The following is a 21,331-nucleotide window of genomic DNA, read 5'->3' on the forward strand; positions in this document are numbered from 1 at the left end:
AACTGGCCCACGGGCAGCGCCAAGGGCTGCAGGCAGGAGGTGCTGCACTCGCTGCCCGAGGCTGCAGCTGCATTTAGGGTTATTTGCGGGGGGGACCTGCAGGACATAGGGGGGTGGAAGTCCCAGGAGTGAGGGGCGGGATCCCTGGGCCAGCACCTGTGCCTACTGTAATAGCTCTCAGTATGGGCAAGCTGTAAATGCTTAGTGTCTTCTCCCTCAGCAAAATCAACCCTCAATGATGTCCTCCTCTGGAGAGCCGCAAGAGGGTTTCTGATCTAACCCATCACTGGCTCCCTGTCTTGCAAGGTAAAGGGATAATCCACCTCTCATTGACTGGCCCCAAGGGCCACAGCTCCCCAGATATATCTGTTTAGGGGGGGTACCTTTTAATTTGCTGGAGAAATCCCATTGCTTGGTGCTATCTGCTCAATCAAGTGCCCCTCACTTCTCATCCCCTTCCCTGTTCCTGGTGGTGATGGCCTCCCACCTGGAATAAGGTGGGCGATTCTGTTTTTCTGGATACGTGCCTTTTTTCTCAATATACTTGGAAGTGATGAGAACTTGGCCACTGACAATTGTTGAGAGAAATCAAAACCAAACACTTAGAAACTCAAACACTCCCTCCCCCTCCAAAAAATATCCCATCATTCAAGCACCCACCCACCAACTAACCAACAAAAAAGTCTTTCAAACCAAACTCCATCTCTTTCTCTAAAATCCATGATTAAAACCTGGTACAAACAGGTGAATATAGATATAGATATATATTTTTTTAGTAGATGTAGTATTGGTTTTTTTTTTTCTCTCCTCTCTCTTTCTCATTATACAGCAAACATTGCAAATATAGAAATTTTCTCTGTACAATTAACGACTGCGGTTTACAATGCAATGTGTGGTAAAACCTCTCAGTGAGTGAAAATGTGAACGGGCCTTCAACCGGGTAAAAGTCTAAACTGGAAGACTCCGTTTGCAAAAACAGCCCAAAGGATGGATCTCCTTCTGGTCTCTTTTTGGTTTTTTTGTTGCTGTTTTTGTTGCTGTTGATTTTGGAAGGGAAGGAAGGAAGAACACAAACTGTTCACAAAGAATCCACAAAATCACGGAATAGGGACTCATGCAATGCAATACTGGGAAACGCCAGACCTCAGCTCTCTGCCCGCTCTTTCATTTTCTTTTTATATTCAATTTTTTTCTTTTTTTTCTTAATTTTTTTTTAAAAAATCAAAATGAAAGAAAACATTTTGTCACTCCACAGTTTGTTTGTTTTGTAAAGTTTGTGTTCAAATTTGGTGTGTGTCTCACCAATGTGAGGACATTTTAATATCTCGCTTTATATATTATATAGAATATTTATAGATTTCCATAATTTGTTCTCTCTTTTATTTTTATTGATTTTTTTTTTAAATTTTATTTTGTTTCAAAGACAGTCTGAATAAAAATAGCTGCTGCGGATTTCTTTTGGTCCAGTTAGTGTGTTAAGTCACGAGTTGTGTGAGGACTCAGGACTTTTGCTGGGCGGAGACGCCCTTCCAGTAGTCTAAGATGTCGTGAAGATCCTCGTCTTTGGCAAACTGGACCTTTTTGCGTAGAGCATGGCCGGCTGCCATATACTCCTCCTCGTCTTTGTGCCGCTTGCGGTTGAGTTTGAAGCGCTCCCAGATGCTGTGCGATGGTTTGCAGGTGTACTCTGGGCTGGAGGTGTAGCTCAGGTTGTGATATTGAGGCGAGAGCTGGGAATAGGCCAGGTCTCTGGGGCGAGGACGGGTCAGAGGCTCCAGGATGGAGGGCTTTCGCCCCGCCATGCTGTCGTGCTGCTCCCCTTGGTGCGAGCCGGGGTACGAGTGCCGGTGTTCGCTGTACTGACGGATCTTCTCCGCCTCTGCCCGCAGGATGGCTGCGGCCGGTGTCACAGTGAGGATGGTATCGGTGGTGGGGGACGTCTTCTCGATGTATTTGGCTTCTGATTTGTGGCCCGATCCCTCGGAGCGGTAGGACCTAGGGCTCCGTATGGAGCCGCTGGAAGAGGTGCTGGAGCGTTTGGGGGCTGCCTCCATACTGTGGTGCCGCTGGAGAGGGTGGTTGTAGCTTTCCTTGTAGACAGGGGAGAGGAATCCATGCTTGCTGGGGATCTGCTCTGATAAGAGCACCAGCTGAGGCTCCACTGTGGAGACTGCCCCAGATTTCACCCCTTGGAAGGAGGTGGACTCAGATTTCAAGGCATCGATGCAGTTGTTGATGATCTGGTTCACCTTGTCCACCTCCTTGGCAATGGTGGAGATCTCGGCCACAGAGCTCTGGGTGTCCGGTGGCAGGGACAGCTCGCAGTCTCGCCTCTCTGGCTGCTCGCCTGTCCTCACCTCCATGTAGTTGCCCTTGGTGGCCTTAGGGGTTTCACTGCTGTCAATCAGCTTGTACTGCTCGACCTCGCCAGCAGAAGGCAGATAGGGAATGCGGGTCACTGTCTCCCCACCCAGCATCTGTCCCTGGGACAGCTGGGTGATGCTGGTGGTCTCCATTTCTGGCCCATATTTCAGCTCGATGATGGTCTTCTTCATGCTGCCGGCAGCCTTTTTGTGCTTCTCCTCCTGCTGGCGCCTCTTCCGGAGACAGTAATACACAACGCCCAGGACAATCACCATGCCAAAGAGACAGCCCAGGATTGTCATGATATAATGAGTGGCAGTGGAAGGGGTGGGCACTGGCTCCTTGCGGTTAGGTCTAGTGGGTGTGATGGTGACGCAGGTGTGGTTGTACTTGGAGTATTGGTGGACGGAGACTACACAGTAGGTGTAATCTCTTTGTGCTACTAGGTTGCTCACGGTGATGTTCTCCTCCTTCTTCCTGAGCTTGGTGATCATGGAGGAGAAGCCATTTTCAAACTGGGAAAGGATGTACATCTTGCTGAAGGGGTAGGGGATCTGCACGGTGAGGACGGCCGAGTTGTGGTTAAGGTGCTTCACCTGGATGTTGGGGCGCACCTCCGTCTCGCCGATGGGTGTGAAGAGGGAGAACTGTGGTGTCGTGCCATCGCCAGAGGAGCAGTCCTCCTCGGAGCAGGGGCTTTCAGAGGGCGCCGTGGTCACCTGGTACCTGGGAGGGATAAAACGAGGGATCACAGTGTAGGAGCCACCGGTGCAAAGGGAAGAGAGCATGCTCAGAGCATTGCGGTAGCCAGTCCGGCCTTGGCCTAACAAGTAGTAGCCTGTGTAGTCGGGTGGGGAGTCGCACTGCATCCGGTCATACGTGCGTGTCATGTTGGTGAAAGCCTCCAGCCATTGCAGGAAGCCGAGGAGCTCACAGGAGCAGTAGAAAGGGTTACTGTAGAGTTCACAGACAGAGAGCTTGTTTAGGCCCCGAAAAGTGTTGCTGTCGAGTCTCTGGATCCTGTTCATGGACAGGTCAATGTTCACTATGTTGGGGCACTCCCAGAAGGCATTGGGGGTGACGGACTCGATGAGGTTGGCCTGGAGATAGAGGTACTCCAGCTTCCCCAGGCCCCGGAGGATGCCCTCGGTGAGGTTCCTCAGTCGGTTGTAACCCAGCTGCAGCACCTGGAGGTTGAACTGTCCTGAAAAGGCACCGTCCTCGATGTAGGAGATCTCGTTCTTCGTCAGGTTGAGGTATGTCAGGTTGCCGAAGCGGCTGAGTGAGGCGTACTGCACGCTCTTGATCTTGTTGTCGTTCAGCCGCAAGTCCACAATGGTGCTGTTGATTTGCTGGGGGATGGACTCATAGGGGGGCTGGTTTTGGCTGCAGATGGCCAACCAGACGAAGCCCTTGTCCCCCTCGATGAGCCAGCAGTCTGCCCGCACCCCGCCGGCGTGCAGGAGAGAGACGGCTGCCACACACACGCAGAGGGCTGACGTCGCGGCCCACCGGCGACCTGCCATCTGGAAGGGCGGCGCGGAGAAGGGGTTCCTGGTCTGCCGGAAGTGGGGACAGGGGCCGGGAAGACGTGGGCTAGTGCTTCTTCGGCAGCTTTGCTCGCCTCTCCCTTCTCCTCATGGCTTGGAGACGGGGGGGAAAGGTCCGAGGAGAAAGCGGACCTCAGTGCCCACAGTACTCGGCAGCCACCGGCCAGGGGCTACTATCAAGGCCTGGGTGGCTGAGGCTGGTCCCACATCACCAGGTCTCTGGCATCTCGGGGAGGGAGTCATGAAGTTAGGTGCTGATGTGGAGGAGTCCCTCTGGCTTAGAGACAAGCCTTCCTCTCACTTTTTATAGTACATCTCCTCGATTTCTTTTTGCTGCCCATCGTGACACTGGTCCCCATCTCCATGTGCCTCTGTGGGTCCGGCTGTTCTCGCTTGGTCCTTTGGCTCACCTGCACAAAACAAAACGCAAGCACAAACTAAACACAAAGGAAAGACAGCGTTTAGAGGTGTTGGAGATGTGTCCAACTACCCTCTTAATGTTAGGCACTTGCCTTCTAACTCTGGCTACCGCCTTTCAAGGAGCTTTTGGTGTATTTGCACGCTGCTGCCAGAGGCGTTTGGCAGCACTAAGGAAGGTGGTCACTGACCATGGAAGTCATCATCCTTTGAGTGCGTTGTCCAGTGTCATGTTATAGGCAAGGGAGAGACCAACTCACATCCAGGGCACTGTTTGTCTGACCTATTTAGGTGTCTACCTTACAAGGAGAGGAGTGATGCCCCAGAAGTGTCTGTTCCTCTCCACTGAGAGCAGATGAAGTCTAGACAACTCGCTCTGATGTAGATTTGATGCTGCAGCATTTTGCTGAGGGGAATCCTAACTGTCTCGTGTGCTGGTGTGCGCAGCAGCGGTGCCCACAGAAGGGGACGCTGATTGAGGACACCATGTCTCTCTGACTGCATTGCTGCATGGCATCTGGGACAAAGCCCAGCATCAGGCATCTACCCTGTTTCTGGAAATCTGAGCAGTAGTTTCAGGGCACTGTTTGACTACAAAACACACTAGTGTGATTGTCCACCATCTGATGTCCTTGTCTGTGGTTGGGGCTTGCTGCCTGTCTCCAAGATCTCTCCCTCCCTCCCAGGTGAAATGATGCAGATATGAGGAGGACCCTCAACCACTCAGTGGCATAACGAGTATTTGCAGAAGACGGGAAAGACCTTCCCTCCCCAGCCAGAAACAGCTCTTTGAAGACCAGGAAGAGTCTTCACTAGACACAAACCTATGGGGCTGCCAGCAGCCTCACTTCCCACAAAAAACCTCTCATTCCTGGCTCACATTTTCCATTATTTTTTCCTGCATTTTTGACTAAACACAAACATTCATGGGTAGCACTTCTACTTCCTCTTGTAATTTCTTAGGGAAACAGGAAGGAAAAAGTGGAGAGGAGGGAATTGCATGAGCATCAGCATCTCCTGGGTCATGCTTTTCTACAAGATGTTGACAATATAATCTGTGGACATCTCTACTGCCAAACAGCTCTCCAGCCTGGTAGGTCAGAGACAGTGAGGTGTTGTGGCAGATGGAGTTGCCCACAAATGGCGAGAAAACATCATGGCCTATCTAGAAAAAGCCTTCTTGGGACTTTCATTGAGAACAGGAGCTCTGGTTGTCTCCCTTGTCAGGGAAGACACCACCAGCACTCCTTGAAAACACAACTGGTAGGAACTGGAGGTTTCTTGGACATCCATGAAGGAGACAGGGACACATCTTCCATCAAAACCGTCTTTCATTGATCTGCAAAATAGTATAAATCCAGAAATTGGTTTCAAACTATTTCCCAGTGCCCAGGCAGTGAAGGGACCATGCTGGGTGCTGCATGCCTAAAAATCACGAGGCTGATTGTCATAGGGTGTTTAGAAGCAGATGCCATACCCTTGCCCTTGTCCTGAAGAAACCAGGTTCTTTTCCACCCATGATACCAGGCAATGAAGCAGACAATGTTTCACTGCAGAGATCCCTGTTAATCATTCACAGTTTTACCTCGGCAAAGAGTCCAGTAATAATAAGCAGTAAAACAGTTTATTTGTTCTTTCTGGATTGTGAACAATGAGTCTATTCCCTGGTGGCACAGTTGGGTTTCCATTACATGAGTAACAAGATCTGCTCTTGCACCAGCTCCTTGAACATAAAATTCTTCGGCCACTTTGTCCTCCAGCAGATGCCCTACCAGTAGTTAGGAGAGGTGAGACTGTAGGGGAAAACAACAGCCAGACACCCTGTGCCCCACAGAGGTCAGGGTGTGTGGTACACCCGTCTTGCAGACTGTACTGTCTGTGGTGGTTGTGCAGTCGTGTGTGGGTGAGATGTACTGGCCCTGAGGTGATGCTTCTGTGGGGCCCTGCCTGGGTACTTGCAGGTCTCCTTCTGCCTCCCCAGTGCTCTCCTATCCCAGCTACCTTTGGCAGAAAGCTCAACAGAACCAGATTTTCAAAAGTTTACTGGAAATGGGGCTTGGGAGGAAGGGATGCTGAGGGCAAGGCAGCTGAATCTCAGGTCTCCTTCTTCCTGGGGGTAGAAACCAGGACTTTAGCATGTTTTTCCATTGCTATTCCAGCTGAGGCAAAGTGATACTGATACTGCAAGTAACCCCATTTTGGGGAACAGTTGTACATTTGCAAGGGCATGCTGTTCCTTCCCTGGGATGCTTTGCCAGGACCTGGCAGCCTGTTTTGGCATAGCCAAGACCTTGGAGCCAATGAGGAAGGGAAGAGGGACTGTGGTCCCTAGGGTGTCGCAGGTGAGTGCCCCTCCTTACCACCTCCCCAGCTGACGGGGAGGCAGGAGCTGCAGTGCCAGGCTGAGAGATGTCTGTTGCTACATCCCTCCCAGCACTGGGCACTCAATTAACCTCTCTGTGCTCTAGTCTCCTCTCAGGTACTGTGAGATAATGATAGCACTTCACAGGGCTGTGGGAGATTGAAGGAAAGTGCCCTGAGCTCCTCTTGTTGGGATGAAAAACCCAGCAGATGTGTTGTGCTGCAGGTGGAAACTTTCTTTCCCTCCAGCTGCAAGCTGGGCTCTAGATGTGCCCACTCTCCTCTGCCACAGGGACCAGCCTGGTCTCCAGCTCCTCAGACTGCCTCCTGTGGGGGTGCGCATCGCCCCTAAGGCTGTGGGAGAAGGGTTGTCCTGGCCTGCAGAGCCATCAGCAATGGGTTGCCCCTGTTGTCCCTTTGGGATGGCACAGAGAGTGCTTTCCTTGCCTGCTGCCCTGCAGTACTTGTCCTTGGTGCAAGCATCTCCCTGTCCTCCTCCATGGGCTTGTGCATTACGGGGACGTCCCGCAGGCAGGGGAGGCCCTGCTGAATTGAGACAGCACCGGCAGCAGGGAGTGATGCATCTTTAGCAAGCATTTATTCTGTCTTATCTAACTCCCATTTTGACCCAATCATCCTCTCTGGGCAAGCCTGTGTTTCGGATTGCTCTGCAGAGCCAAGCCAGCCTTTTTCTTGCAGAGGAAGGTTTCTTGTCACTCCTCCCCGTAGAGGCTGTGGGCTGCAGCCTGTGTCAGAGGGCATTAGCTAATGGAGCAGGACCATTAATGGAGCAAAGAGCAGAGACAGACCCTCCATGGACCTTCCCAGGCTGAGCCCCTATAGCTTTCTCATCACCCATGTGCCTCCCTCATCTAACTGGAGGTGTTGGGGGTGAAGAAGAGCAATGGTAAATGACTCAAGCACGTTCAATAAGGCTCCTGCTGTGTGTTTCCTCTTCTTTCCTGTACGTTGCCTATCAGACAAGTCCTTCCCAACAACAGAAAGGAGAAAAGGCATTTTATCAGCAGCCTGAGTTTAATTTCAGCTCATTAAAGCAAGCAATTTGCTGGTTTATTTGCTTTGCAAAGTGTGAATAAAATGACAGCATTAAGGAGATGTAAGAGAGGAAAGAGGGGCTAATCTCCCTTTTTATTAGATTGCCAGGACATGACTGGGGAGTGGAGTAGTGGGTCTTGTTGCTTTGCACGGAGGGGATAATTGTTCATCTCGTTGGCTTCCGAAAGCCTCCTTCCCAGCATCACACCAACGCGAGTGTGCGTGGGAGTGTGCGCCTGCGTGTGTGCGCTGCGGCATCAGCCAAGCGCCGAGCATCCCACAAGGCAGGATGGGAGCACTGGAATGCAGCTCCCGACTCATCTCCCTGTAACAGCAGATTAACAGAAATCTGGGAGGTTTCTTCTTCTTCTTCCCTTTTCTACCTTTTACCTCCCCTCTAATCTCCCTTTTCTGTTCACTTCTGCTTCTGAAATCTCGGGCTTGATTGTTGAAGGTTAGAAATAGAGCAGCCGGTCGGCTGAGTCATCTTTGCTGTCCCTGACCTCCTGCAGCTGGGACATGGCTCTGGAGAGCAGAGGAGAGACACCCCCCAACCCCTGCCTCTTCCCCACAGACTGGATAAAGATCAGTAAGAAAAGCTAGTGTTTTAACCCTCCTGACTGATTTGTCTTTGCCCAGCTGTCCTGGTGTTATTCTCCTGGTAACCCCATTGCACACCACTTTTCCCAGTCCTCTGACCCTCCACAGAGCTGCCTGGGAAAACCTGGGAACAAACCACCTACAACTCTAATGTGAAAAACAACCGGGAAATTGGAGATTTGGGGTTCTCCTTCATGGATTGAGAAAGTAGCAAAAGAGAGGAATGAAGGTGATGTGAAATGGCAATAGCAATGATTTGAAATAATGAATTTAAACCAGAGACACTTTGAACATTGGCACCATGCGGATGATCACAACAGTCCATGTCCACGGGGAGGCCATGGTACCTGCAGAATTCCCATCGCACTGCAAACACTGCTGTATTTCCCTTTCCTTCTGCTTTCATATGGCAACATGCTTTGTCTAGCGGAGATGTCAGGCTTGTGTGGCTTACAGAGGCTAGCAAAGGGGCAACAACTCCCTCACTCCCTGCTGCTCCTATGCATTGCCTCTGATCTCCAGTATCCCTGCTGAAGCCTGGATCCATGCTTCACCCTGCTGACCCTCAGCCCCAACCCGTGAGGCTCTCCCCTCCTACCTGTCTCTGCTTCTCCAGCCCTGGTCCCCATCAACAACGCAGCAGCAAAGAGGGACAACAGTGATTTTGTGATGTCCACGAGGCTGCAGCCTGTACTGGATGAGCAGCAGCAACCTCGTCCTTGCAGAAAACCTGCAGCAAGGGAGGTGGAAAGGAAAAGGCAAAGCTGGGGCTCCAGAAAACAGTGCAGCCTGGCTGGTAAGTTTTTGCTTCCATCTCCCGACTAATGGCATCTCCGTAAATTGAACCAGAGCAGCAGCTGCAAGAAAGCAAACAAAGCAGCCGTGGGGGCTGGGTAGGTAGAGGGAGAGCGAGCTGGGCAGCACATATAATAATATGCTGTCCTGGCACTCAATTCCTAATTTTGTTATTCTACTGAATGAGTTATTTCAAACTGTGGATTAGATTTACTGAGTGAAGGCACGGAGCCAGATTAACACACGCACGCGTGTGTGCGTACACCCAACAGTGCTCCTCTCCTTGGCACTTCTGCGTCTCTGTAACTTCACTCTCCCTAGCTGCTCCACCTCCAGCTGGCCGTGTTTCAGCTTCTCTTAGACCTCCTTTCACAGCCGCTTGGGCCATTTTATTAATAAATGAAGGATCCCCTCAACGACAGCCATAGTGATATGGGAGCGATACATTACAAACAATAAATGTTTAATCACCCAAAGTAGCGGGGAGGGGAAATTTGGTTAACAGGCACCAAATTTTAAAATTAACCTTGGCTCTTCATTATGTGTAAAATAATCCAAGGAGGAAGCTCCAAGATGGCAGAGAAAACATTTATTAGTAATGAAGTCTCCCCTAAATGGCTTGATGTCCATCCTGTGTATGTCAGGTGTGGAAAGGAGGCTTCTAGACAAGTTTTTCTGCTCATTCGTATTCCTGGCGTTTGCTACATGCCTCCTGCCGGGTGATGTTGGTCAGAATCACAACCACGCTGAATAATAAAGATGCCCAGGCCTGTAAAATTCAAGTTCATTTTATATCCAGAGGTCCTGGTACTAATATTGCCTCCACAGACAGGGTTTAGGCAGCATTTTGTGCATCCCAACCTTATTCCCAAATGCCTCACAGTGTTAGATAATAGAGTTCTCCAGTCAATTCTACTCTCTCCTGCTATTATTTATTATTTAAGAAAAATAGGCAGGGGAGAAGAGATATATTTTCCACTGAGGTTTGAAGAGAGATGAAGGAATGAAGCACTGAGGTAAAGGGGGGCTGAGAATGCCCAGCATCAGATACAGGACAGCTTTTACTGAGACCTTGGGAGGTCACAGACTAGATGACAAGTAGCCAGGTGGGAGGGATGGGGAAGAGATCACTTTTTGGGGGTAAGTTGGGAGAAACAAACAGAAATTACACACTTGATCTCTATCCAGGGGCATTACTATTACTGATGTATTGACACTCATGGGCACTCTGTGGCGCTAGGGCCAATGTTTCTCTCCTTGGGTTGCTCCTATTTAGGGGAATACAAGTCAATAGAGATAAGACAATCATGGTTCTTTGGATGATTTTGCAGTCTTTGCAGGAGGCATGGGACACTTTCTGCAGGCCAATGCCTACATGAATGTCAATCTGAGGAGCCTGAAATGCATCTGGTTGTCAAGGTCCTGAAGACACTAACGATCACTCCCTGATCAGCCTCACCTGGGACCTCCACCCACACCCTCTGCCCACAGGCCCAGGAGCTCCATATAAGCTCAGCCCTGGGCTGCTAGCCCTTTCCTGAGCTGTGCTGTTGGTGTGCCTGTCTCTAGTCCTGCCCCTGCTTCCTGGATAGACCTCAGGCCTGTGTGGTAGGTGGCTTATTTCCTGGATGGACCCTTCAGACATGCATTGTAACTTGTGTCCAGTGGTGCCTCTGGCCCCATCTCCTTTTGCTCCTGACTGGACTCCTTGGATGGACCCTGCATAGGGTTCATCTCTTGTCTTGCCTGGGACTGTCAATGGACCCTGTTGCCAGCACCTTGCCTGCTGTGTTCATGTGCTGGGAGATGCCACACTGGGTGGGGAGGGACACCCCTGTGCTGGGGTCACCTCTGGCTCCTGCCTTCCCTTCCCTTTGAGCAGCCAGAATGTGCTGGGTTTGGGTGGGATAGGGTCAGATCCAGCACACAACCCTTGCTGCTGCCTGATGTGGATTTCCATAGGAGACAGCTTACTCCCCATGGGCACAGGGGGAATTCTCCAGTAAAACAGTTTTCTGGTGGAAAATGCAATTTATGCAAAATTAAACCTTTGGCTGAAAAGCTATGATCTTTCTTGGAAGTTGAGATTCAGGCCAATCTAGCTGTAAACTGTGGATGATGTAGCATCTGATGGGAGCCCTAGTTCAAAGCCATTGTGCTTCTACCAGCCAGGCTGAGGCCAGCACTGCAATCTGGGAATGGCTAAAAAACTCCTGTTTGCACAAACATTTTTAAGAACCTTTTTGTTCTACAGAAAAATAAATTCTGGGTTAAATGACAATATTTTCAAGACAGGCTAGCTCTTGGGATTTCAGGAAATACAGTTATTCTGCTTTTCACTCAGCTGTGGTCTGAAGTCATTTACATCCATCTCATGCTGCTTAGCTTCCAGGGTCTATCAAGATGACAACCCTTATTGCACACTGCTGTGGACCACTGAGCAAAATTCTCTGCAGAGTTTAAGTAAATGCATAAATGATCTTCCTGGTGAACAACCTCTTAAACCCAGCTGGGTTACCTGTGCATTAAACCAGCCTGCTGAAATATCAGCATGGGCACATACGAAATATCAGCTCCAGCCTATGACAGCGCAGTTGAGCCCTCAAAAAGCCAAGGAGAGCAATTAGAGGGGCAGAGAGAGGTGAAGAGAAAAAAGATTTTAGGGGATGTACAGAACTAAGAGCTCTGATCAGGTAGAACAGTACTAATAAGAAAAGTGTGTTTCCATGGGAGAAAGCCTCTCTAGTATTTACTTGATGGGGTTCTTCCTTAGAAATAAACCGCCTGAATCACAGCTCCATTATGGGATGGTTATGCTGATGTTAGGCTGGGGGAAGCAGAGGTCTGGTGTGGAAGCAGGACTCCTGTTCCCCCAGTAAATAGTGCTGAAGATCAAAGTGTGTTTTTCCAGCACTGACACAATGGAGGGAGCCAGCCCCGTGCTGGGAAGTGAGGCCGCTGGTGTTCCTCAGCACTGACAATCTGAACTGTGCCTTGTCTCTGCTGCATTGTCATCCTCACTCAGATCTTTGCTATTTGGAAGAGGGTTTTACTGCTTTCATTCATTAATTTATTTTTGCAGGAGGCCTGAATAACCTTTTTATAAAGTGGAAAATCCACTTTTATACAGGATGAAATGTGGTGGTGGATCCATGAAATGGTTAGCTTTGTAAAATTACTTTGAGGTGCAAGTGTTTTGTTTGCTCTGATTTTTTTTATGGTCATACTTTCAAAAGGAGTCTTCCCTCTCTGTCTCATGCCAGAAAGCATGGGTCTCTGGCCAGTGCCTATGTCGGTTGCAGTTTCTAGGTGGACTGTACTGCTGAGTGATGGCGGATGGACAAGAAAATATACAGTATGTGTAGGACTTCACAGTAATGGTCTGCTGTGATCTCTGGGTAGGCAAAAAGGAATTCACCTTTTCATCAGCAAGTGTCCTGCAGACAGGAATCACTACGGCTGTGCTGTAGGCAAACACCTCCGCTAACCTCTTACTGACTTGTTCACCTTTGAACTTGGTCTGGCTTCTCTGGTTGGGGAAGACTTCCAGATGTCTCTTCCAACCTTAATTATTTTGTGATTTTAGTGATCTAGCTCTTGTCCTTTGGAGCAGAGGACTCCAGCTTAAGGCTGAACCCTCTGGCTGCCCACTTTTTGAAGGGGGTTTCTGCCCAGATATAGCAATATCTGGCAAGCCCCAGTGCCCTACAGGCCTAATTTTAGCTCAGTGCTGCAGGCTGGCTTTCTGTTATGGGCCAGGAGAAGGTTAATGATCATCTGGGCAGCTCTCCAAAACCAATCTAATGTTTATTCAGGATAACAGCATTGCAGAGGAAACCAAGCATGACTACCTTCCATGCACAGCTTACCTAGCATGGTCCTGCTCCTGCACATGGCTCCGCTGGAGGAGCTCAGGTTTGTCGGCTCTTGGAGGAGACACCTGCTTCTCCTTCCCTAGGTCAAGACAGGTCCTCTGCAACATTTCCAACTCTGCCTATGTCCTGACCTCCTAACCCAAACAGATGCTGTGTTTCTACAGAAAAGCACTTTAACAGGCTGTGGGTCCGCTTCAGCAATGGAAATATGTGCTTGTCCTTCCTGATAAAATTTTATAGGACACTCCTCGTGGGTCAAATACCCTTACTGCAAACTAATATCCATGCCACAAGCACCTTAGTTTGTTGGCCTCCATGAAAGGAGAGGGTGTTTAGCCCTACTGTACCCTCAAGGTCTCTGCAGTGCTTGGAGGAGCTGAGGGATATGGGATGGTGGTCCCAGCCTAGTGCTGGTGGCTTGGTGGGCCTGAATGTCGCAGGTCTGTGCTCCAGCTGAGTCAGGGATGGGGGTTACAGGAAGAAGGGTTGGTGCAGATTAGCATATGAGGTGGTGGAGGAATGTGAGATAGTTGTCACTCTACGCTCTGGCAGAGGGCAGAGCCCATAAGATGGTTGTGGGTGTTTATTCACCTCAGCTGTTTAACAGCTTAATTTCAGCCATAAACTTACAGCCTTTTCCTTCCACCAGGACAGCTCCTGCAGTTATTCTGCCATGCCTTTGACACAGCATGAATGAACATGCAATGGACTCATCCCAAGGATACCCTGCACTTGTAGGGAGGTGAGTACACTGCTTACTCGGGGCTCCCCTTGAGTCCCTCAGGGCTCTGTGAAGGGTTTGGTTATAAGCAATAAAGCCTGAAGGCCTGAGACATGCTGTGCTGAGGGAATGCCTCTCCTCCAGCCATGAGCACTCACACATACATGGCCAGCAGTGGAGCTCTTGCTGCTTCCCTCAGGGTGCAGAAAAAAATTGTAGTGATAGCAGAAAGTCTTTTCTGAGAGGGCCCTCAAATGCTGGTACTGGCTTCACCATCAACAGTCCCAAAATAGCTGGTACTTGCTGGCTTCCCCAGCATGCTCCAAGAGACATTGTGAGAACATCTATTTAGTAGGGTCTCTGGAGAGTGCTGGGGATGCGCTTCCCCCTACCTGAAACGGCCAGGGAGATGGCTGGGCAGCCAGATGGCCGTATTTGTGTGGAGCTGATATTAATGTCTCCTTTGATTGTGTTCACAGCATGGTTAATGTGGCTCCTATATTCCTGAGCAGGTTTCTTTATTATGTTAAATCTAAACAGAACAAAGATATGGCTCTACTGTGGGCTTGGCTGGTTAAACTGGGCGCCAGTCAGTGTTTCTCTCAAGGCTAGCTGATTTCCCACTGAAGTATCCCCATGCACTTGTGGGAATAAGCAAAGCCCATGCTGGCCCATAGAGGATGCTCAGCCACAGGTATGAGGGACCACTGAGTCTCCTCTATGGTGCCAGCAAGCCTAAAACCCAACCAAATGGCTTTCTACCCAAAAATGTGTGGGTAAAACAAAGAAGCTTGAGAAAATGGGTCAAGTACATGCCAGGCTCCACCCAAGAGAAACTGTTTTTGTTTTGACACGTGGTTAATGCCAGACTGCTGGTGGTAAAGCAGCAGTAGGAGCTACTGGTGTGTTAATGAGGGCTTGCCGCACACGAAAGCCCTTCCTCAATGTCCTATCTGCTCTTCAGCAGGGTCTGTGGCCACTCTCTGGGCTGTTGTATTTCCCTGCTTGTCCAGACATCTCCAAAAGATAAGGAGAGTGGAAGTAAAACTTGGGAGTCCAAGACAACAGAAGTAGGGAGCTATGCCAGGATTTGGATTGCCCATCCTTTTCATAAACATTTCATGTGGAGGTTACCCAAGTTGAAAAAGCAAGTGAACCCAGAACAGCCACCCTCTCTGGAGGAATGGAGTTTATCGTTAATAATCTACTGCTAAAAGGGTAACATCTGTTTTGGACAAACTGTAATGAGATTTAAACCCCAGGTGGAGGGAGGACTTCACAGTAATAAATGACTTTCTGTATGTCTAAATAGTTTTAATTTTTTTTCTGGCAGAAATAGCTACTTTTCACCTCAGGCTTCTTTTTGCCAGCTCTTTTTGTTTAATGATTGCTATTAATTTCCAGGGTGGCAGATGGATTCTAGCCTGGTGTAGTCTGAAATGAGGAAAAACAGCCCATGAAGGTGTGAGTTGCCGTGAATGTGTGCACAGGTCGTGTGTGCTGGTGGGACACCACATCTGGGTGTTTGCTTTCCAGGGGAACTATTGCTTCTCGATAGCTTCTCCCCACCCTTGGGATGCCTGAGCATCTCTCCTTCAGATAGGCAAAATTAACTTTCCTGGTCACTGCTAGTAGCTCTGCCTGTTCAGACCTTGATTCAGCAAAGCTGCTGATTTCAACAAGGCTTTGGGAGGAATTCAAACCAGCATTTTGCTAAATCCAAGCTGAAGTGAGCTGGAGAGCAGCATGTGGTCCCCAGAACATGGGAAGGAGCTCCTTGCCCTTTCTGGGCAATGCCTGTGGCTGAGTGCTGACAGGCAATGGGGATTCCACCTTGGGCATGAAACAGACATTTTTCAGTGCTTTTCTTGTGTTGTTTTTTTTAATAGTGTGGGATGTTCTGAACAGGCAATCCTCTTCCATCCTCTGGCTGTGGAGACAAGTGGCTGCTGCTGAATCCAGAAGTCCCTGCCGCAAGCTCCTAGTACCCAAAGGGTGGCTAGCTTTATCATCTCTGCCACCACCTCCTTCTCAAGGAGAAGCCTACTGAACAGCTAATCCCAATTACTGCTACAGTGTGCCCTCCTTTCTCTTTCCCCTGCTGAGGAGCATCTCTGGACTTGGCTCAGGATGCGGGTGTACAGGATACACAGGTGACCAGGTGAGAAGCTGGGTCCAGGAAATGAGGCTGATGATGGACCATGATGTGGCAGCGCCCTGCAGCCAGACAGCTGCCCCAAGACAAGAGTATGATGGAGGAGGACAGGGGAAAGAGGAAAAATTTTTGTTGCCTGGCACTGGGTGAGCCCCAAGGTTGGAGGGAAGGGGGTAGAGATAGAAAGTGCAGCATCTCAGGTGATGCAGATAATCTCCTTTAATCTCCTGCTCAAAATAACCCAAAGTCAAGTAAAGGAGGGATTATATGCCCTAAGCTACTGTTATCGCCAGGGTGTAACAGACTTAGGTTGCATCTGAAGGGCTGCTGCTGAGGAAGAGGAGCTGCAGCAAATATTGGCCTGCTGGAAATGCCTCCCCAGTGAGGGTGGCTGGGTGGGCTGGGGATCCTCCTGGGGTAGCCCACGCAGAGTTGGGGGGCTGCAGGGTGGGGGGCTGCTGGCAGACTCAGAGTCCGCACAGGGACCTGATCCCAGGAGACAGACTGTCTTTGATGCCTACCCGTCACCTTGGCATTACTGCTGAGTTTATTCTTAGTTCAGGATCCAAAGCGCTTTATAGCCATTAATTATCCTAATGGGGAAGCAGTGACTATCAAACCCATTTTACAGATGAGAAACTGAGCTCCTGGGGAAGTAAATGGCACATCAGGTGCTGGGGCAGGGCTAGAGTGAGGTTGTTGGTCCCTGCCCTCCCAGCTCCCTCCAATTTCAATGGGCCTTTTCTTACATCCTCTCAGAAGCATGTTCATAGCAGCCATGAGGCACTGGTAGGCTGAAGGCATCTCCTACCCTTTGCCAAAAAGCCACATCAAGGCTCTATTGCTGCCAGAGGAAACTGAATTGCAGAGCCCTGTTCATCAGCTCTGGGAGATGCCCACAAGATAAGTGGGACTGCAACAGGGAGGGAGCAGAGCATGGTTCATCTAGCTTGGACATGTTGCCAAGGTTAAGACAGCCTATGCCTTGCTTCAAAACTGCTTCCATAAAGAAAAAAAGATGGGTCATTGTCATAGGTGACTCCCTTCTGAAGGGAACAGAAGGCCCAATATTCAGACCAGACCCACTTCTTAGGGAAGTCTGCCTTCCTGGGGTCTGGATTAAAGATGTGAAGAGAAAACTTCCTGCCCTGCTATGGCCCTCAGATTATTATCCATTATTGATTTTTCAGGTAGGCAGTGATGAAGTTGCAACAAAAAGTCTGAGGGCAATCAAGAGAGACTTCAGGGCCTTGGGACGACTGGTCAAGGGATCAGGAGCACAAGTAGTGTTTTCCTCTATCCCTCCAGTTGCAGAAAATGATGAGGGAAGAAACAGGAAGACCCAGCAGATCAGTACTTGGCTCTGAGCCTGGTGTCACTGGCAGAATTTTGGGTTTTTTTGATCATGGGTTGATCTACACAACACCAGGCCTGCTGGTGACAGATGTGGTACACCTGTCTCAGGTGAAAGAATCTTTGCACAGGAGTCAGCAGGGCTCATTGAAAGAGCTTTAAACTGATTTGAAGGGAGAAAGGGATAAAACTAGGCTTGCTAGAGATAAGCCTGGGGGCAGCATGCCAATGTTTGAGGGATGGTTTGCTAGTGAGGTCCTTTGGTCTGCCATCTTAGTGAAGGTAGGGGACAGAGATCCATGCGGCAGCAGAGACGCAAGTGTTATTGATGTGTTAGAAACCACAGAAGCGCCTGAGAACAATCACGTAGGAATTAGGGCCTCTCCCTCTAAAAAGGTTGTGGGATCAATAGCGCAACTGAAGTACATCTGCACCAATGCATGCAGCATGGGCAACAAACAGGAGGAGCTGGAAGCCATTGTGCAGCAGGAAAACTATGATATAGTTGCCATGACCGAAACATGGTGGGATGACTCACACAACCGCAGTGCTACAATGGATGGCTACAAACTCTTCAGGAGGGATAAGCAAGGAAAGAGAGGTGGTGGGTAACCCTGTATGTTAGGGAGTGTTTTGATTGTCTAGAGCTTAATGATGGTGATGATAGGGTTAAGTGTTTATGGGTAAGAAACAAGGGGAAGGCCAACAAGGCAGGTATCATGGTGGGAGTCTGTTATAGACCACCCAACCAGGATGAAGAGGCAGGTGAAATACTCTATAAAGCAGCTGGGAAAAGTCTCACAATTGCTAGCCCTTGTTCTTGTGGGGGACTTTAACTTACCAGATGTCTGCTGGAAACACAATATAGCAGAGAGGAAACAGCCTAGGGAAGGTGCTCGCTGGACCTGTTGTTTGCAGAGAAGGACTTGTAGATGATGTGATGGTTCGCCTTTGAAAGAAGGGGCAGGCAACTCAAGAGGACTACAAAGATGATGTGAGGTTATGCAGGGAGAAAATTAGAAAGGTCAAAGCCCAACTAGAATTTAATCTGGCTACTGCGGTTATAGAAACATTTTTTAATTGTCTTTAAATACACTAGCAATAAAAGGAGGGCTAAGGAGAATCTCCATCCTTTATTGGATGTGGGGTGAAACATAGTGACAGAAGATGAGGCCAACTACCTGAAAGGAGGTTGTAGCGAGGCAGGAGTTGGTCTCTTCTCCCAAGTAACAACCGATAGAGCAAGAAGAAATGGCCTCAAGTCGTGCCAGGGGCAGTTCAGATTGGATATTAGGAAAATTTCTTCACAGAAAGGGTTGTCAATCATTGAAACAGGCTGCCCAGGGAAGTGGTGGAATCCCCATCCCTGGAGGTATTTAAAACTCACGTAGACGTGGTGCTTAGGGACACGGTTTAGTGGTGGACATGGCAGTGCTAGGTTAACAGTTGGACGTGACGATCTTAAAGGTCTTTTCCAGCCTAAACAATTCTATGATTCTATGCTCATTTTAATGAGCTTGTCTCTGCCTAAAGGAGAGAGAAAGCAAGAGGCCAACTCGGTTTAATAAAGTCTAGTGTGCGGATTTAATCAGATGGATCATTGTTCCCCTGCACAGGGATGAATATATTAAAAAAATGATTCAAACTTTCCCCCTTTGTTTTTCATTTGTATTATGTGCTATGGTGTGATAAAACATCCTGGGGCCAACTTGCAAGGCAATAAAAGAGATGGTGAAGGAGAGGAAGGCGCTGATCCGTGTGAGCGAGCCCAGGCACTGCGGGGAGGGAGGCTGCTGGCAGGCAGGGCTCCAAGTGAGGGGCTGCAGCATCCTCAGCCCCACACCAAAACCCCAGGGGAGATGTGGTTATGGGGTCTGACCTGCTGTCAGCTCCTTTCCAGGCCCAAGCCTAGACATTGCAGTAAGACTGTGATCTGACATGACTAATAGGAGTTTAAATCCAGTGCTAAAAGCTGTCCCTGGTCAACCTTGAGACCTCCATCTCGCTACAGAAATTGTCCACAAGCATATCCCCTGCCCCAGGAGGGAAAGAGGGTCTCACCCACTCCCCCACTTTCTGCAGGGACACCAGCTAGGGGAATGTGCTGGTGGTGTTTTGGGGTTGGATGGTTCTTGCCTTCAAGGGAATGGTGCAAGGACAAGGTTACTTCTGGACTCTCCTCTCCTCCTCACCAGGAGTCACTTCATCACTGCCTCTCCATTGCACCATGGGTCAGGCAGCTAGGAGTGGGGTCCTGGGCGCTGCTTATTAATTTAGAGAAACTAAACGGCTCTGGTTGTGGAGCTGCAAACTGTTGCATGCAAGGTGGGAGCTGTATTATAGGAGGGAGCAGCGCTCTGCTGCTGCTCACTGGCTGAAGGCCACATCGCTGTGCCTCCGCCTGTCCCTGGGAACAGCAGGCATTGCAACAAGGCACGGGAAAATCTTGATCCAGAGCAGCAAGGAGCAAAATGGGTCTGCAGGCAGCACAGGTAGCATTGTATTGGTGTGTGCCTCGGTAGCGCATGGCTCTAGGCTTGCAAGTCTCTTGCTACGTGGGTGTGAATAAAGCCAGCTTAAGCAAAATAGTCTTTTACTAAATCCTGGACAGACCACCTGGAGCTGTGGTCAAGGACAGACCTTAGGGGCCCCCAAGCTGCCTCCATGGAATTCACCTCCTTTGCCCTGCCCAAGTTCGCCATCCTCAGCTCAGGCACAGGCTTAATAACCTCCAGCCCTTGCTCTGCTCACTTTTCTGGCCCATCAGGTGTGTGCCACCCTGAGACATGAGGAATTGGCTCTCCAAGGCTGGGACAGGGCACCCGGCTGGATTTTAATCACTTCCTTAATATTAAAGCCAGAGCTGTCCAGCTGCATTGGTGTACGGTGAGACAGCTCTCGGGAGGAGAGACAGCCTCCCTGGCAGGTTACAGATGGACCCTTGGCTAAAGGCAGCCCAGAGGCATTTCTGGCAGGGGGCTGCAGGTCCCCCTTCCATGGAGCGAGGCTGTGTCTGATGGGTTTGCAGCCCGGCATTAGGACAGAGGCTGGGTTTGTGGTGAGAACCCAGAATTGCTCTCAACTTGGTCCTCGCCTTCCTTTGGGACTGATCACCTCCACTGGTGACTGCAGGGCCATGGTAGTGTTTGGAGGAGGGAGAAACACTATCTCCCTCTTTTGGAAAGATTCTTCTGAATTGTGTCATTGACACATTCACTGAAAAGTCACTTATGGCCACTTGGTGTTAAATATCACAAACTTTGGCTTCTAACACACCCCTGTGCTACTGCTTCATTAATTTATCCATTACTGTTCATAAACACTAATAAATAATCCTATCTTCATTCCTACCATTGTTTAAGTGGTCATTAATTGTGGTTTATATGCTGTCTTTGTGTATTTGTGTACGATAGCTTCTTCATGATTCCTTGATTAACTGTGATTGATTGTGTATTTTAAAATCAATTAAAAGTTTCAACACTAAAAGGTAGAGTCTTTAGCGGTAATGCTCCGAGACATTGCCATTTATAATGGAGCTATTATAGTGCTGGGATCCATTAGTGTGGCATGCTGTGATCTTTATTTTCCAGACCTATGCAAGTACATATGTATGTGTGAGTGTGCGTATGTCTATGTATGTGAGTTCTATGGCTAGAAGGGTGTATGGTATGGGAAAGAGAGTCAGCTGCTCACAGGGTTGCTGGACCACATAGGGTGGGCTGGCTTTTGTGGACAGCCAGGTATCATCCACTCCCTCCCTTAAGACACTAATGCAAGGGCTGGGTCCCAGGACCCCGTAATTTCCTTGCTGGCATGACAGCGCTGTGTTTCAGTTTTCTATTTGTAAAGAGGAGCTGGCTGCTAATGCCATTAGCTGACCAGGGCCACAAAGAGGGGTGTGTGTCCTTCTGCAATGCTGTTTTGGTGAACGTTATCTGTGCTTTGGTGGGGTAGAGGTGGGGGATATGTGGGAAGATAGAGGTGACTGTGAAGGCATATGTTTGTGGCAATGGTGACATGATGGAGGAGGAGGGACAGCCACCACCTGGGCACTAAGGCATGTGCTAGAGCACCAATTTCTCTG

General features: G+C 49.4%; 1 protein-coding gene across 2 annotated transcripts in view; it reads right to left on the reverse strand.

Moving 5' to 3' along the window:
• Positions 1-702: 702 nt before the first annotated feature.
• The window catches only part of ELFN1 (extracellular leucine rich repeat and fibronectin type III domain containing 1), a 51,753-nt gene continuing 31,124 nt past the window's right edge, over positions 703-21,331 (reverse strand). For both annotated transcript variants that reach the window (XM_010308217.2, XM_075767462.1), the window contains one exon: positions 703-4,324. In XM_010308217.2, coding sequence (XP_010306519.1) covers positions 1,500-3,890 — 2,391 coding nt within the window. In that variant the 5' untranslated portion in view covers positions 3,891-4,324 and the 3' untranslated portion in view covers positions 703-1,499. The remainder of the gene's footprint in view (positions 4,325-21,331) is intronic.

The sequence above is a fragment of the Balearica regulorum genome, chromosome 15 (genome assembly GCF_011004875.1).
Source record: "Balearica regulorum gibbericeps isolate bBalReg1 chromosome 15, bBalReg1.pri, whole genome shotgun sequence".
Lineage (NCBI taxonomy): Eukaryota > Metazoa > Chordata > Aves > Gruiformes > Gruidae > Balearica > Balearica regulorum.